General features: G+C 36.9%; 1 protein-coding gene across 1 annotated transcript in view; it reads right to left on the bottom strand.

The window, feature by feature from the left end:
- Nucleotides 1-1,240: 1,240 nt before the first annotated feature.
- The window catches only part of USP8 (ubiquitin specific peptidase 8), a 140,322-nt gene continuing 123,481 nt past the window's right edge, over nt 1,241-18,081 (bottom strand). The window contains 3 exon segments of the mRNA XM_053719328.1: nt 1,241-2,064; nt 15,422-15,551; nt 17,210-17,352. Coding sequence (XP_053575303.1) covers nt 1,879-2,064; nt 15,422-15,551; nt 17,210-17,352 — 459 coding nt within the window. The 3' untranslated portion in view covers nt 1,241-1,878.

The raw sequence follows: 18,081 nt of genomic DNA, 5'->3' as shown, positions 1-18,081 counted from the left end.
TTTATTTTTTAAGCAGATCCTGTTGTTTTAGAAAATACTTCTAGTTTTTTTGGTCATTATAGTGTACAAGAAAAAAAGAAAAGCATTCAAGTCAATAATAACAATGTTTGCATACACTCGCACTTTGTCAGTTTATTAGAATACCACAGAAAGTGTATTTACTTAAAATAACAGATCTTGGAGCTCTGACATTAGGAACAAAAATAAAATGGAGCTAGTGGTTCCTACCAGGTGGCTATTATTACCATGACAACCACTGAATTACCAATGGGCAATAAAAGACATATTTGAATTACATATTTATATGGTTAGATGCTTCAGCGTATTTGCCATCATTCTGACAATACCCATTAAAAGAGGAATATTGCCTCTTTCAAGTAAAGGATCTCCCTCTGTATAATTTCAAGAGCAAAAGAGCAGCTACCTCAAACCCCATTATTTTGTCCCATCAGCTTATGAATCGATCAGGTGATTGATATTGTCATGGTGACCATATGTGTCCCTTGAACAAAAAGAGGGTTACTTGTCTCATTTTGATGCTTATATTGGAGGGCTAGTAAATAATAAAAAAAATAATGTAAAATTCCCCAAGCTGACATCACTTGCTACCTAGTGAAACATCATTTGAGTTTTGTGTGCACTTGTGGTGGATACTGTCCCTGTGATACACAGGAGTCCCTTGCTTCTTACCAACATCTCCCTCGTGTCTAGAGCTGCAGGCCATCTCCATTTTTATCACATTGACAGCATAAAACAGACACACAGCAATGATTTATCTGTAAAAACCATGTAGATTTGACTTAATCGTGTGCAAGAAACATAAATGCCGCTGTGATCTTACCCCTTGATTGCCATACATAATAGATTGGCTCTCAGGCCTGGTGCCATCATTAACTCTTGACATGCTGCTTTTCACTGTCACGGAACTGCATGCAAGTAACGGAAGAGAAGGAACAGAGACAAGAGTGCTAACTTGACTGCAGAATGTCCAATGCAGCCAAGTGAAAAAGACAAGCTGCTATGTGGATTAATGTCACAAGTGTAGGGGACCAGCACTGGTGGCTCAAACCTTCTCACATTTCACCAGCCGCCACTAACAAAATTGAAAGGCATTTTACTGGGCACCAGTGCCTATTCGTTTGCAGAATTCTAAAACACATTAAAATATATAAATCCACACATAAGTAAAATTTTACAAGCACAGATAATTGAATAACAGAAAAAAAAATTGCAACACTGGTGAATTTGGAAATTAAAAGTTTTTATTTTACAATAGTCAGGAAAACAAAAGCAGGAAAGAAAATGTATATTTTATAGGAAGGAGTGCATCATTTTCTTTTTACCTGCATACATCTGTCTTTACTTATAGGCATTATCCTAGCCTACTGAGTCTGAACATGAGGCCTCAAAAATAGCTTACTAAAGAGGCTAAAATGTATCTTTGTGCAAATAGAATACATAGCAAAGAAAAACTGTATATATGTATACATTATACATGGTAGTGAAGTGCAATTTTGCAGCCATTGATTTATAATACATTCTAAATTTGTGTAGATCAGTTCTGGTTCACAGCAGAGCAGAATTGTAAGAAAGGGGAAGAAGAGAGCACTTGCATAACAAGAAGAAAATACATTTTACATAAGGGTTTAATAAGGGCATTTTAAGATATTTATTACTACTTGATAAGCTGATTTAACTTGACAAGGGTTAAAGTGTGAAGTGTACACTATAGATATTTATACGATTTGTTTCAAATGATGTAATAGATATCATCTATGATCAGAAATATATATTTCTTGTTTCACCGACTTCTGTAACAGTGATCATCCTGCACTTTTTCAACATTATTCCCGCATCTAGAATTTGATAGAAAGTTATTTATGTAGAACACTCTGTGGCTCGGAGATCCATAGAAGTATAAAAAAGGATATAAGCTGCAGATGATTTCACAGTTGAGGCTGAAATGTCTGATACTTCATGATCATCAAATTTAAACCACTTTTGTCTAATAGCATTCTTACAGTAAGCTGTGTAGTGTCCTCCATCCAATCCTCCATAGTGATTCTGTTAAACACATGTAATCAAAGAATTAGGAACAAATCCAAACTGTATTATTCCTTTATTTGGGAACTTCTTTTCTCCTTAGGTACCTTGTCAGATTATTGCACAAATAAATGGGTGGCCTATAGGAGCAGTGGTTAAGCATGGGGTACAAATTACTACTGAAATGACACAAGTCACAAGTATGTGAGTTGTGTCAGAAAAAGGTATGCTTCTTTACACTGTAATGTGCTTATCTCCAATATCCAGGATTTCAGATTAAATTATAAAATGTAACTTTTATTCATGTTTCTTAAAAAAGACAGCTTATATATTGTGATGTTTTGCTGTCCTCACTTTTAATTAAAAACACTTCTCCTTTAAGTTGACGTACATTATCCTTTTTGTCTTGAGTTGGTTACAGTAGTAGGAACTATAAGGTATAATATATGAAGTCTAGTAACTACTAATTGTATTTTCTAAATAATTACTTGCCATATATGTGGCTTGTTTGAAATATACAATGTGTTAGCTTCATATGTTATTAACAGGTTTGGAATTCCTGTATCTTGCTTGTAGTCCTGATATGATATTTAAATTAGGAAGTGACAAACAGGTAGTAATGTGGCTGATGTGGTTATAGAAATTAGTAGTAATTTTGATAATAAACTCAAGTCTGAGTACTCATATGGTATAATGTTTGCGCACAATTTGTTATTGATATATTACAATAACTTCTAGTTGTATAAGCATACCATATAAGTAAATGCTCTATAAGGAGCTGGTATAAAAATGAGTTCATAGGATATCACCTAATCATGAATTGATATAGTATTATCATTAAATTTCATGACAGGGAAAATGCGCTGCTATTATGGACTTCTGTTGTACTTGAAATGTTGTTAATTTGCAATATATATATGCACATAGATATTGCTTTAAAACTATAATAGGCTTGTTAGATTAAAGCCTGTATTAAAGCATTATATAAGAATATCTTTGCAACAAAAGTAACTGTTAGATAGCTGGTTTGCTCATTAGATTGTACTGCTACTTTGTAGCTATTAAGGAAACACAATGTTCCACTTTGAAATTTTGTGTTGGATGTTGATAAATCAGCTTTAAATATAAATAAGTTATATACTTGTGTTTGCTAAAGGAGATTCACTACTTATATTGCACTTATAATGTTCAGAGAGCAACTGTTATTACTTTTTGTATTGCTTAAAGTCTGTTGTGCTCTGAGCGATTACCATCTTGTCTGCAATTATCACTGTCGATTGTAACTTTATTGTATCACTGTGTTTGTGAAAACCATGATTCTTTGAAATTACTTAGAACTTGCTTTACCTTAAGCGGTTTACTTAAAAAATATTGCTATTTACTGGCGACTGCAACTCAATTCCCTTGGAACCCTTGATTCACTTGTCTTGTGTTATAATTATTCTACTTTTGCTATACCACATTAACTGATTTACCAACTTTGGACACGACCGTGTCACTAGCTATTGCAATGCCACATTACTTAAATTAGCCATTAGTCACTTATTTTTAGCTTAAGTAAACCACCAACTAATAATCATTAAATTCCGTTAGTATTACAGCTTAAAGGAGAGCAAGTTAAAAAAATAGGAAACCCCTAATTAAAAGTGAGGACAGCAAAACATCACAATATATAAGCTGTCTTTTTTAAGAAACATGAATAAAAGTTACATTTTATAATTTAATCTGAAATCCTGGATATTGGAGATAACCACATTACAGTGTAAAGAAGCATACCTTTTTCTGACACAACTCACATACTTGTGACTTGTGTCATTTCAGTAGTATTCTGTTAAACACATTTGTTCAATTCATTATTATCTATCAACAAACTCACAATCAAATGCATATGAATAACAACATTTTTTACTTCTTGATACATTTCATGTTCACAGTAAGTTAAAATGTAATTTTTTTATTGCACAAATTACAATTAAACACATTTATGTTAAATTATGCAATTAATGTGTGCTTTGAATAGATAGCAGAAAATGATATAATATCAGAAAATATTACACTGCCCACATCCGGCTACTTCATAATGCCAGCTAGCTGGCAAAAATTTCTGTGGAGAACACTGCCTCAGTATACCACAAAACCTAGAAATATCCTGAATCGAAAGGTCTTTAGAGACTCCCACCCTACTCTACATATATACATTTGTTGCCTCACTGCGAGGGTATGGAATACAATGTGGGAGGTAACAAATTACCATAAAAAGAGGCACTTGCCTTTGAATGCTATTATGTCACTAATATGTTTTTTTCATATTTTTATGTCACAGGGCACAAAACCAAAGTCCCACACTACCTTCATATTGCCAAAGTCCAAAATACTGAAAACTCCACCAACAAAAACATTACATTGATAAAAACTGATGAAATTGTAAAGAATTTCCTTTAAAGGTAGTAGTGAAATGCCAGTAAATACAGACATTAATCTTTTATCTACTGTATGCACTGGAGATGTCAAATCTAAAGAGCAGTTTCCGAATAACATCTGGATAAAACTGCTCCTGCTATGTATAATGTATTAGCTGCAACAGGTTTTAAGTTCTGCAACAAAATAAAATGACTGGGTCAAAGTAATTACAAATCTTCACACACAAAAAAGGGTCTGCGAAAGTGAAAAACTAAACACTGACAAAGTAGGCAGGGGTTGTGACCTTTTTTTCAGGATAAGTAAGTGGTCCGTTGGCTTTAGTAATCTAATAGATTGCCTGAGATTGGCGTTTGACTACTCCCTGACCAGTGAAGTATAGATACCACCTACATCATTACTGTGCGTATATCCCTGCTGGTTGACAGAATCCAATCAGGCAATAAGTCATCCATTGCTTATAACAAGCACTGCAACTAGAGATTCTACAATTTCAGAGTGAAAAAAAAAGCTCTAATTTTATTTATTTATAAAATATATTTTACCAGGAAGTATACATTGAGATTTCTCTCGTTTTCAAGTATGTCCTGGGTCCACAAAACATTGCACTGATACAATAGGGTACAATAAAATACAAAAACAATAATAATACACAATATATGCAAAAAATGTAACATAGAACAGATAGGAAATATATAATCAACCATGATAGGTGCATTCTGTTTTAAGATATGTATCTATGTATGTGTATGAGAGGGATCTCTTAAAGGATATTAGGCTTGGGGAAGGTTTGAAAGTGAGCGGGAGGTCATTCCATAATTGTGGTGCTCTGTAGGAAAAGGAGGATCGAGCTGCTTTCTTTTTGTATTGAGGCAAGCTAAATAATGTGCTGGTATTGGATCGGAGGTTATAGGAGGTGGGATCAGCCGGGGAGAGCATTCTGCTCAGGTAGGGTGGGAGCTTCCCAGAAAGGCTCTTAAACACAAGGCAGGAAAGATGGAGGGTGCGTCTGTATTCCAGCGACAGCCAGTTTAGTTATTTTAGCATGTCACAATGGTGGGTCCTGTAGTTACATTGTAGCACAAAGCAGTAGAATAAGTTATACAATTTATTACGTTTATTAAGGTGAGTTTGCGGTGCAGGTGCAGATACTACGTCCCCGTAATCCATGATAGGCATCAGCATTTGCTGTACAATCTTTTCCTTTACTGTAGGACTGAGGCAGGATTTGTTTCTGTACAGGGCACCTAGTTTTGGATAAAGTTTAGATGCAAGTTTTTCTATGTGGAGGCCATAAGATAGATTGGGGTCTAACAACATACCCAAGTATTTGAAAGATTGGACTGCGGTCAGTGTGCAATTGGATTTTGTTTTGATGCGTAGATGGGAATTTTGTAATTTGTGTAATTTAGGTCCCGTTCCAAAGATCATTGTGACAGTTTTGTCAGTGTTTAGGAAGAGTTTGTTTTTGGAGATCCACTTTTCTACCTCTGTGAACTGGTCTTGGAGCACTGCTTCAAGCTGCGGCAGATTGGAATTGTTTGCATAGATTACCGTGTCATCTGCGTACATGTGTACAGTAGAGGATTTGCAGACATTAGGCAGAGCATTTATAAATAATGTAAATAGTAGGGGACCGAGAATGGAACCTTGGGGAACACCACACGTGACTGGGAGAGGGAGAGAGTCGCTGTCAGAAATGGAGACATATTGTGATCGATCCGATACATATGATTGAAACCAGGTTAACGGATGATCAGCAATACCAGAGTTTTTTAGTTTGAGCAGTAGTATGTTGTGGTCTACTGTGTGAAAGGTCTTTGCAAAATCAAGGAAAATAGCTCCAGTTAGGTCGTCGTTGCAAACTTTTATGAGGGCAGTTGTAGTGGAGTGATTTGGGCGAAAACCTGATTGATCAAGGGTCAGATAGTTAGATTGTTGGTAATACTCACATATTTGCATATGGATGCATTTTTCTAAGATTTTTGACAATACTGGGAGCAATGATATAGGGTGATAGTTAGAAACCAAGGTTAACTCCCCACTTTTATGAATAGGCACTACTCTTGCAGTTTTCCAAAGTTTGGGTATGTATCCAGACACCAAGGATTCGTTAATTAGGGTTGTGACAGGTTTAGCAATTGCCGGCGCACAGAGTTTCAACAGCATTGCTGGGATTTGATCAGGTCCAGACTGTTTTTTCATTTTTAGATTATTAAGGTGTTTCTTAATGACATTGATGGGTACAGGTCTAAAATTAAACTTCTCTATATTGGGTTTTTGCTGATTTAGTGGGGCCTGATCCACTTTTGAAGTTTCAGGATGAGTGTCATTTATTAGTTTGTCAATCAGGGTGGTGGAGCATCCGACAAAATCGCTATTAAAGGCATTAGCTACTTCTAAGAGGGTTGCAGGGTTTGGTCGTCCACATTGACAGTGGAGGGTTGGGAGTGTATTGGTGGATTTTGTAAGTTATTTATGAGTTTTCAAAACTTTCAAGGGTTTAATATGTTATTGTTCAGATTTTCACAGAAATATTGGGCCTTGGCCAATTTTGTTTGTTTAGTGCATATATTCCGCAATTGTCTATATACACAGTGATCGTTCACAGAGCCAGTATGCTTGAACTTTGACCACAATGAATCTCGAAACTGGTACATTTGAATGAGGTCAGCTGTGATCCAATTAAAGTGTGCTCCTTTTACTCTCACCTTACACAGCAGGGCATGTAAATGCCAAACTTGTAGGAGTTCAGACTGAAAGAATTCAACTGCAGAGTCTAGATCTTGGATTAGGTTTAATCTAATGTCAATTAGAAATGGGAGAGGATTTAGTTGCCTTTATTTTGCGCATGCAGTACACTAAGCAGTGGTCACTGAAATTGTTAGGGAGAACACCTGCCACCTGGATTCGGTCAGGAGAAGTGGAGAGAATCCAGTCGAGCAGGGTGTGATTATGGCTTTTGATGTTTATGCGAGTTGGGGAGGAGATTAATTGCGTTAGCTGCAAAGATTTAAACAGCGAGCGACAACTATTATTTTTTGGATTCAGCCAATCAATATTAAAATCTCCAAAAACCAAAATTTCACTTTTTGGGTTTTGAGCTATGGTTTCACTAAGGAGATGTTCTATGTCAGAAAGGGAATGCACAGGGGAGCTAGGTGGGCGGTAGATTCCTGCAAGAATGATTGATTTACTGCACGGGATCTCAATTGTGCCAGAAAGGAAATCAAAGGTGACAGGAGAGCTAGAATTTGGTAAGGGGGTGAACTTTGTGGAATTGTCAACATAAATTACAATGCCGCCTCCTCTCTTTGCTCTATCATTTCTATGGCATGAATACCCATGTATTGCAATGGCAGAGTCAGGTATTTTTGCGGTTAGCCACGATTCAGAGATCACAATGATTTTGGGCTTGTATTGTAAACACCTTGCAGTGCATCAATTTTTGGTAGTAAGCTGCAGATATTACAGTGCACAAAGGAGAGGCCTTTTTTAGTTGGAAGGCTAGGAATGGAATTTGTTGGTGGACCAGGGTTAGACTCTACGTCATTTGCAAGGGCAAGTAACATAAGGAATAGGAATTTGGAAATCATTTTTGTTTGGCCATATAGTGAATGTGATACTTTAGAATTTTGTGAGGTGGGGGTAGGAGGGTTACTTTTTTATAACTCTCCATCAGCACTCAGCAGATAAGTTACAGCAACAGAGCAGGCCATGGTGTATGATAATTTGTTTTCCAGTTAGAGGTGTGTGCTTATGGCTGTAGTGATGTGAACAAAATTGGAGTGAGAAAAGGGTTATCACGAATAACAGTATGGTCATATTTGGATTCATGTTAGTGGTATGAGGTGTGTAGATGAAAATCAAACAAAAAAAAAAAAAAAATTATAACATGATAGATAACATGTCCTTTAGGCTATGTTCTGTGAACTCATTTTAATTCTTACAGGACAAGAGAGAACAACTATTTTATATATAACTAAGGGTTTGATCTCATCAAGCAAGAAAAGCTCTCATGAAACCCATCAGAGGGGAAAACACCACAAAGCCAAAAAAACATTGAAAGGATGTTAAACAGTCTGTTCCATTGCAGTAACAAACAAAAAAAGCAGGGGCTTATACTTAATAGAAATCACTGGAATAGGTATTAGTCCCTCAAGGAGGAGGCGGCCTCAACAGGAAGGCAAAAGGTATAGTGTCTCTCTTGAAGCATTGCTAGGAGACACCATAAAATAGCTCCAGTCAGTTTATTGCCCATGATCAATATAGGATTTCTGCTGCAAAAATCATGTGACCTAAAATTTTGCAATGATACGCCTAGATTTAGAGTTCTGCGTTAGCCGTCAAAAGCAGCGTTAAGGGGTCCTAACGCTGCTTTTGGCCGCCCACTGGTATTTAGAGTCAGCCAGGAAAGGGTCTAAAGCTCACTTTCAAGCCGCAACTTTTCCATACCGCAGATCCCCTTACGCCAATTGCGTATCCTATCTTTTCAATGGGATCTTCCTAACGCCGGTATTTAGAGTCTTGGCTGAAGTGAGCAGTAGACCCTCTACCGACAAGACTCCAGCCACAATAAAAAGTCAGTAGTTAAGAGCTTTATGGGCTAACACCGGTTTATAAAGCTCTTAACTACTGTGCTCTAAAGTACGCTAACACCCATAAACTACCTATGTACCCCTAAACCAAGGTCCCCCCACATCGCCGCCACTATAAGAAATATTTTTAACCCCTAATCTGCCGACCGCACACCGCCGCCACCTACATTATACCTATGAACCCCTAATCTGCTGCCCCTAACATCGCTGACACCTACATAATATTTATTAACCCCTAATCTGCCCCCCCAAACGTCGCCGCCACCTAACTTCACTTATTAATCCCTAATCTGCCGACCGGACCTCGCCTCTACTATAATAAATGTATTAACCCCTAAAGCTAAGTCATTAATTTATTTATTTATTAATTAAATAAATTACCTACAATTACATACAATTAAATAAACTAAACTAAATTACAACAAAAAACAAACACTAAATTACAAAAAATAAAAAAAGATTACAAGAATATTAGGCTAATTACACCTACTCTAAGCCCCCTAATAAAATAAAAAGCCCCCCAAAATAATAAAAGGTCCCTACCCTATTCTAAATTAAAAAGTAACCAGCTCTTTTACCAGCCCTTAAAAGGGCTTTTTGCGGGGCATGCCCCTAAGTAATCAGCTCTTTTGCCTGTAAAAAAAAATACAACCCCCCCAACATTAAAACCCACCACCCACATACCCCTACTCTAACCCAAACCCCCCTTAAATAAAACTAACACTACCCCCCTACCTTGAGTCGTGTTCACCCAGCCGGGCACCGATGGACCAAAAGAGGACATCCGGAGCGGCAGAAGTCTTCATCCTATCCGGGCAGAAGAGGACATCCGGACCGGCAGACATCTTCATCCAAGCGGCATCTTCTATCTTCATCCATCCGACGAGGAGCGGCTCCATCTTCAAGACCTCCGGCGCGGAACATCCTTCTTCACTGATGACTAGACGACGAATGACGGTTCCTTTAAATGACGTCATCCAAGATGGCGTCCCTCGAATTCCGATTGGCTGATAGGATTCTATCAGCCAATCGGAATTAAGGTAGGAAAAATCTGATTGGCTGATTAAAACAGCCAATCAGATTCAAGTTCAATCCGATTGGCTGATCCAATCAGCCAATCAGATTGAGCTCGCATTCTATTGGCTGTTCCGATCAACCAATAGAATGCAAGCTCAATTTGATTGGATGATTGGATCAGCCAATCAGATTTTTCCTACCTTAATTCCGATTGGCTGATAGAATCCTATCAGCCAATCGGAATTAGAGGGACGCCATCTTGGATGACGTCATTTAAAGGAACCGTCATTCGTCGTCTGTGAAGAAGGATGTTCCGCGCCGGAGATCTTGAAGATGGAGGCGCTCCTCGTCGGATGGATGAAGATAGAAGATGCCGCTTGGATGAAGATGTCTGCCGGTCCGGATGTCCTCTTCTGCCCGGATAGGATGAAGACTTCTGCCGCTCCGGATGTCCTCTTTTGGTGCCCGGCTGGGTGAACACGACTCAAGGTAGGGAGATCTTCAGGGGGGTAGTGTTAGGTTTATTTAAGGGGGGTTTGGGTTAGAGTAGGGGTATGTGGGTGGTGGGTTTTAATGTTGGGGGGGGGGGTTGTATTTTTTTTTTACAGGCAAAAGAGCTGATTACTTAGGGGCATGCCCCGCAAAAAGCCCTTTTAAGGGCTGGTAAAAGAGCTGGTTACTTTTTAATTTAGAATAGGGTAGGGACCTTTATTATTTTGGGGGGCTTTTTTTATTTTATTAGGGTGCTTAGAGTAGGTGTAATTAGCCTAATATTCTTGTAATCTTTTTTTATTTTTTATAATTTAGTGTTTGTTTTTTGCTGTAATTTAGTGTAGTTTATTTAATTGTATGTAATTGTAGGTAATTTATTTAATTAATTTATTGATAGTGTAGTGTTAGGTTTAATTGTAACTTAGGTTAGGATTTATTTTACAGGTAATTTTGTAATTATTTTAACTAGGTAGCTATTAAATACTTAATAACTATTTAATAGCTATTGTACCTAGCTAAAATAAATACAAAGTTGCCTGTAAAATAAATATAAATCCTAAAATAGCTACAATATAATTATTCGTTATATTGTAGCTATATTAGGGTTTATTTTACAGGTAAGTATTTAGTTTTAAATAGGAATACTTTAGTTAATAAGAGTTAATTTATTTCGTTAGATTAAAATTATATTAAATTTAAGGGGTTAATAAGTGTAAGGTTAGGGGTGTTTAGACTCGGGGTTCATGTTAGGGTGTTAGGTGCAGACTTAGATAGTGTTTCCCCATAGGAAACAATGGGGCTGCGTTGGGAGCTTAACGCTGCTTTTTTGCAGGTGTTAGTTTTTTTTTCATCCCAAACTGCCCCATTGTTTCCTATGGGGGAATCGTGCACGAGCACGTTTTGCCAGCTTACCGCTACCGTAAGCAACGCTGGTATTGAGAGTTGAAGTGGCGGTAAATTAGGCTCAACGCACCCTTTTTGGAGCCTAACGCAGCCCTTCAGACAACTCTAAATACCAGTGTTGTCTTAAGGGTGCGTTGGGAAAAAAAGCTGCGTTAGCTACGTGGGTCTTTACCGACAAAACGCTAAATCTAGGCGTTTGTTTCCTTGTTTAGCCATGGGCAGGGGCTAGACTGAGAATCTCTAAGTGCTCGTTTTTCAAGAAAACAAATAAGTGGTTTTCTTTTTTTCTAACACAATCTGTTTCTTTTTATGTTTACTTTAATCTAAAGTGAAGTCATTATAATTGTTGTTACTAAAAGTACTGTTTTATATCCCTTTAAGACAATAGGACAAGTCCTTAATGTGAAAATCTATTTCAATTCAGCCTGTATAAGTTTTTTTTTCTTTTAAACTATATGAGATATTACAAACACAATATGACAATGAGTTAGGGTCCAACAAGGAAACATGACAAATATATATAGGAAGTACTTACAGAACCATAATAGTAACATCTGAAGCCGTGCACCATATTTATGTTTATGGAACTCATTATTTGTTGGGAAAAAAATGAACGAGGGAACCAAGGTTTGGCAGGTTTTATTGTTTTTCTAAATAAACTAAGACCAGAAAAAGATGAGGAACAGGGGCATCCACTTATACTTCTGCTTTTAAAGGGACATTAAACACTTTGAAATAGTAATATAAAATTTTAAATTGCATATATAAAAATATATAATTTATACTTGCCTGATAAATTCATTAATTTCATGGTAGCAAGAGTCCACGATCCGTTACATATGGGATTATATTCCTACCACTAGGAGGAGGCAAAATTTCCCAAACCCCAAGAGCCCTATAAAACCCCTCCCTTAGTTTAACATATAGCCAAGCAGTGAGGTTTAAAAGGGAGTAAGAGCAAAAAAAGAAGCAGGAAAAAAGGATGTGCTTAAAATAAATCAACCCCAAGAAAAGGATGGGGGCTCATGGACTCTCACCACCATGAAAAATAAATAAATTTATCAGGCAAGTATAAATGATGTTTTCTTTCATTTAGGTGGCAAGAGTCCACGATCCATTACAAATGGTAACTAATACCCAAGCTGTGGAAATCTACGAGTAACCAAAAAGGGAGGGATTGAAAAAAAAACAGCTTTTTTTTCGCAGAGAAATTAAATCCACAACCCAAAAGAAGAAAATCTCTTATAATAAACAAACAAAAAAAAAACAACAACAAAAAAACAGGCATAATCAAAAAACTGAGACAACTGCCGAATGACCTTTCTACCAAAGGCTGCTTCAGAGGAAGCAAAAACATCAAAATGGTAAAATTTAGTAAGGTATGCAAAGAAGACCAAGTGGTTGCCTTGCAAATTTGATCAACTGAAGCCTCATTCTTGAAAGCCCAAGAAGTGGCAACTGACTTAGAAATCCTTAGTAGCATTAACATAATATTTCAAAGCTCTAACAACATAAAAAAAATGCAAAGATCTTTCAGAAGCATTCTTAGGATCAGGGCACAACTAAAGTTATGTGAGGAAACAACTTTAGGCAAAAATTTAAATGTAGTCTGAAAATTAGCCTTATCCTGAAGAAATCCGATAAGGAGACTCACAAGAGAGAGCAGACAATACAGAAACTCTGCTAGCAGAAGAGAAGGTTAAGAGAAACAACCCAAGTAGTCTAATGTCCAATTTTAACATAGGCTCAAAAGGAAGAGCTTGCAAAATCATTTAACACTAGGTTAAGACAACTAGGAGAAATAGGCTTGATAACAGGTTTAATTCGGACCAGGGTCTGAACAAAACAAGGATCAGCAGTAAGACTAGTAATCTTCCATTAAATAAAATAAAAGAGCAGATTTCTGCTCTGTCAGGTAATTGCCAGATAAATCCTTATCTAAACCATCCTGAAAAAAACTGAAGAATCCGAGGGATTCTAAAAAAATGTCAGGAAATGTATGATCTATACATCATTGCAAGTTTTCCAAACTTTGTGATAAATTTTCCTAGAGATAAGTATTCTGAGAAACCTTTATGTCTCAGAACTAAGCGTTTATTATCCATGCCATGAAGTTTTAGAGACTTTAGATCGGGATGGAAAAAAGGACCTTGAGACCCAAAAGGTCTGACCGCAGAGGTCAAAGCGGATAACTGGACTTTAAAAAAAGATGATTTTGGCAACGTTTTGAAAGAATATTCGTAGCCATAGCTGGAAATGAACTCTCAACCTTCAGCTTATAAGCCAGCAAAGTTTACCAATAAACCATTGTGGGACACTTAGAACCAGATCTGCATGCCAAATCCTGTAAGGCCACACTGGGGCAATCAGGATTACAAACTACTTTTCTAGTCTTATCTTGAAAATCACTCTGGAAAAAGGAACCAGAGGAGAAAACAGTTAAGCAGGGTAAAAAAGACCAAGGACTACTAGACCATCCACTACCTCTGCTTAAGGATCCCTGGACTTTGCAAAGTACCTGGAAAGTTTGATGTTCAAACAAGAGGTCCTCAGATCTATTTCTGGTAGGCTCCAAAGATCCTCAATCAGACAGAACACATCCTAATGAAGAGACCACTCCCTGGATTTAGAGACTAATGACTGAGAAAGTCTGCCTCCCATTGTTCACTCTTGAGATGTGAATCATAAGATTTAGGCAAGAATGGACTTCTGCCCAAGAGAGAATCCGAGACACCTCCATCAAGGTAAGAGAACTGTGAGTTCCCCCTTGATGGTTGACAGAAGATACTGTTGTGGCATTGTCTATCTGGAAATGGAGATAAGATTCCCTTATTAACAGAGGCCAAGCTCGAAGGGTCCTAAAAAATTGCACAGAGTTCTATAATATTGATTGGGAACCTTGCCTCTGAGGATCCCAAACCCTGTGCTGTCAGAGACCCTCAAACAGCTCTCCAACCTGAAAATTTGTATCTGTGGTAAAATTTAAAACATACTTACCCATAGATACTCGTCTACTATCAAGCAAGCAGCAGACAGCCAAACCAGTATTGAAACAGATCAGGAGAAGTAATGGAATAGGAGTATAATGTAGATCTGTAAAGGGAGGCAGAAGACGAGTCCCTGCGACCGAATTTACAGAGGGCCTATGAAGGATTTCCCATGAGGCAAAACCATTATGTGATGAACCTTACCCCAAAAACATCCCTCTTACAAGCACTGTACTCTGAGGCGAACCCGGGTTCAACATAGACTGAAAGCCCCTTCCACTGAAGAATCATGCACTTCTTCATGCTGTAACCACCTCCAACAGAGGCAAAGTAAAAACTAAGGTATGTGTGAGGTGGAAAGGGTTTTTATAGAGCTCTTGGGGTTTGCCTCCTTCTAGTGGTAAGAATGTAATCCCATATGTAACGGATCATGGACTCTCGCCATATATATGAAAGAAAGTCTGCAATATACTTTATTTATTTTGTCCCCTTTTCTTGTAATTCCGTTATGAAATTGTGAGCTTTTCAGTTCCTGCTAGAAATGAAAGTGCAGAACACATATTACACAGCCATTGGCTGCATACGCTAGTGACCTATTTATAACTGTCCTTAATTGGCCACAGCAGAGAAGGTAACCTAAGTTACAACACAGCAGCTCCCGTTGCTTTATAGACACTAAAACTTTACACTTATAATGACAATAATTAAACAACTAATAAAACTTTTATTCTCAGCTAATCTTTTCTTTGAATGCATCATTCCATCTAGCATTTATTTAGTGTTAAATGTCCCTCTTGTGTTAAGGCTTATAATCTTCTTTTCTAAAAAGATTTTAAAATAATTCACATTGATATCTCTATGTTAATCAAGAGGATGAGATATATGATAAATATATACATATTTATGGAACAAAATACACACAAATATAAATAAATATAAAATACATCACTTCTTGCTACTTACAGATACTCCAAACAAACTGTATTTCTTGAAAAACTTTGGGCCAATAACATACTGCGATAGCTCAAGACCTTCCAAAGGAAAATCCACGTATGTCTGAAGCTTTTGTTTCCATCTCCCTTCATAAGAAAATCTGAAAAAGTATAAAATACATAATAAAATAACGTAAACATACATATTATGCGCTGTATGTCACACATCTAAAACATTTGTAACAAACTACAACAAAAAACTAAACATCAATTTACCTAATAAATATTATTCTGATTCTTTAACCTTTTAACTGCTGAACCATTTCAACCCCTGTACTGAGCTCTTTTGCAGTTTTTAGATGCTGATATTTTGGCCACACTGCAGGCTATTTTCCAGTGAGGAAACCCCCATATATATATTTTAAGGTGAAAAATTTGATTCAAATAATACCATTATTTTATGTATAATAATGGCAAGAAATATGCACACACAAAAAAAGTGTAAACATTTTTTTTATTTTATTTTTTAAAGATTTAATAAACAAGGTTATAAACAAGTTTTTTGTGCGTTTTTCCCCTAAACTCTACAGTAAAATGAATGGGTCAACCTCATATAAAGGCCTTTCACTATAGTTATGTAAATTTGATCTGCACTTAGTGTCTCTTACAATACTCTATACAAATAAGTGGTAATTTATTAATGCCAGGTGATCACCTAGCTCAGGGATGGGGAACCTTGGCACTCCTGAAAGAACTACATGAAATGTAGCTCTGAAACATCTGGAGGACCAGCGTTCCCCATCCCTGACCTAGCTATTAAAACATAGCTGTTTTATTTAAGAGGGGCCTTAAAACAAGGGGTCTTGGTGGTCTCTATGCCTTTGTGATGGTCTGTTATAGGGTAGTCATATGTTTACTGTATGAAAGCAAGTGGGGTTTTTTTTATAAAAAAAGAGAAGTGCTTAAATTTTAACCCAGAAGACAAACGCCATTTGAAAGAGCATGTGATTAGCTTTAAAACAGAGGGTCTAGGGGTTTCTATGGCTTAAGGGAGCTCAAATTGAGGGATTTGAATACCAACCCCTTCATCCAGCTTCCTTAACAGTTGTCCTTCCCGGCATTTCCGGGTTTCCAGGGTGAATGCCGGAGCCCTTGACTACCAGGGATGCAATGTAAGTGCAGGGGGGGTCTCAATGAGTTCCCCCCTGAATAACGACCATGCACTAAATACATTGTATGGATTGTCAATCGCACACGTGTTGTGCTTTGTTGGAGAATAAACTAAAAGGGCTATTATACAGCAAAAAAAATTACACTCTGTAATTCACACTAGTGAACCCACAAAGGGGTTAAACACATAATTAAAATACCATTCAGGAGCTGCAGAGAACTGTGAGGAAGTTAAACACATAGTTGCAGGGTCGCTATTGATAAAATAATATGCTCCAATTAATTAGACCATGCAATTTTTCCACTATGATGGCCATTTAATACAGTACGGCCTAGCGTAGCACTATAGATGCATTCTGATAAATAGAGCGATAACTGAAACAGCCCTAAAAGGAGCCATCTTATTTTATTAGAGGTAAAAACAAAATTACAATACAAAACCAATTTATTATGACTGAGTATTAACAATGTTTACATGAGGGACTGGACTGTGGGTCTTTTACAATTAAGGTGATGCCAAACAATGGACACAACTGTGTATACGTTATCCTTCATGAATTGGTGAGAGTGAAACAATTAAGTGTTAATGATGCAGAAATGACCATGCTCAGGAATTTATCATGAAACCGCTAGAAAGCAAAACATTTACCTTTTTAGGTGCACCAGAAGGACAGGTGGAAGCTTCCAAATTTCTATTTTTTTCAGAGAATCTCGCAGAGTTTTACAATTACTACAATGAAATCTATTTTTATCTGTTAGCTTTTCTTCCTTGGAAAAGGACTTGAGGCAATCCTAAAAATAAGATTAGATTCTTGTGGTAAAATATAACATACACAACTGCAACGCAATCAAACCCAACAGTATTTACTTCAAGTAACATGCTTTGCCTTGTTGACTATGCAATAGTATAATGCTTTTATGGGGAAAGACAATTATTGTTAAAAGTCTGGATGTTGATAAAAATAAAAATTTATTCAGACTCTCACAATCATTTGTTAAACTACAGATTGACTGGAATAGAGGTTGCTCCACAGACCAGTACTAAATATCTAATGCTTTAATGTGATAGGTCAATATTCATACACAAAATTCTGAACATGGGTCTTTACAAACGTGATTGTTGTAGTTCAGGAGTTAGAAAAAAAAAAAAAAAAAAAGGTCACTAGATAACAAAAACAAAGATAAAAATAACAAAGATGAAAAATAGACAAACACTTTGACAGCAATTTATGTTGCCTGTTTTAATAAAATTTAACTCAAAAAGTGTTAAGAATTCTTAAATGAACATGAAAAACATAATTTATGCTTACCTGATAAATTTATTTCTCTTGTAGTGTATCCAGTCCACGGATCATCCATTACTTATGGAATATATTCTCCTTCCCAACAGGAAGTTGCAAGAGTCCACCCACAGCAAAGCTGCTATATAGCTCCTCCCCTAACTGCCATATTCAGTCATTCGACCGAAAACATGCAGAGAAAGGAAAAACCATAGGGTGCAGTGGTGACTGTAGTTCAAAT

This window comes from Bombina bombina, chromosome 6 (genome assembly GCF_027579735.1).
Source record: "Bombina bombina isolate aBomBom1 chromosome 6, aBomBom1.pri, whole genome shotgun sequence".
In the NCBI taxonomy this organism is placed as follows: Eukaryota; Metazoa; Chordata; class Amphibia; order Anura; family Bombinatoridae; genus Bombina; species Bombina bombina.
This window is presented reverse-complemented; position numbering and strand designations above follow the sequence as displayed.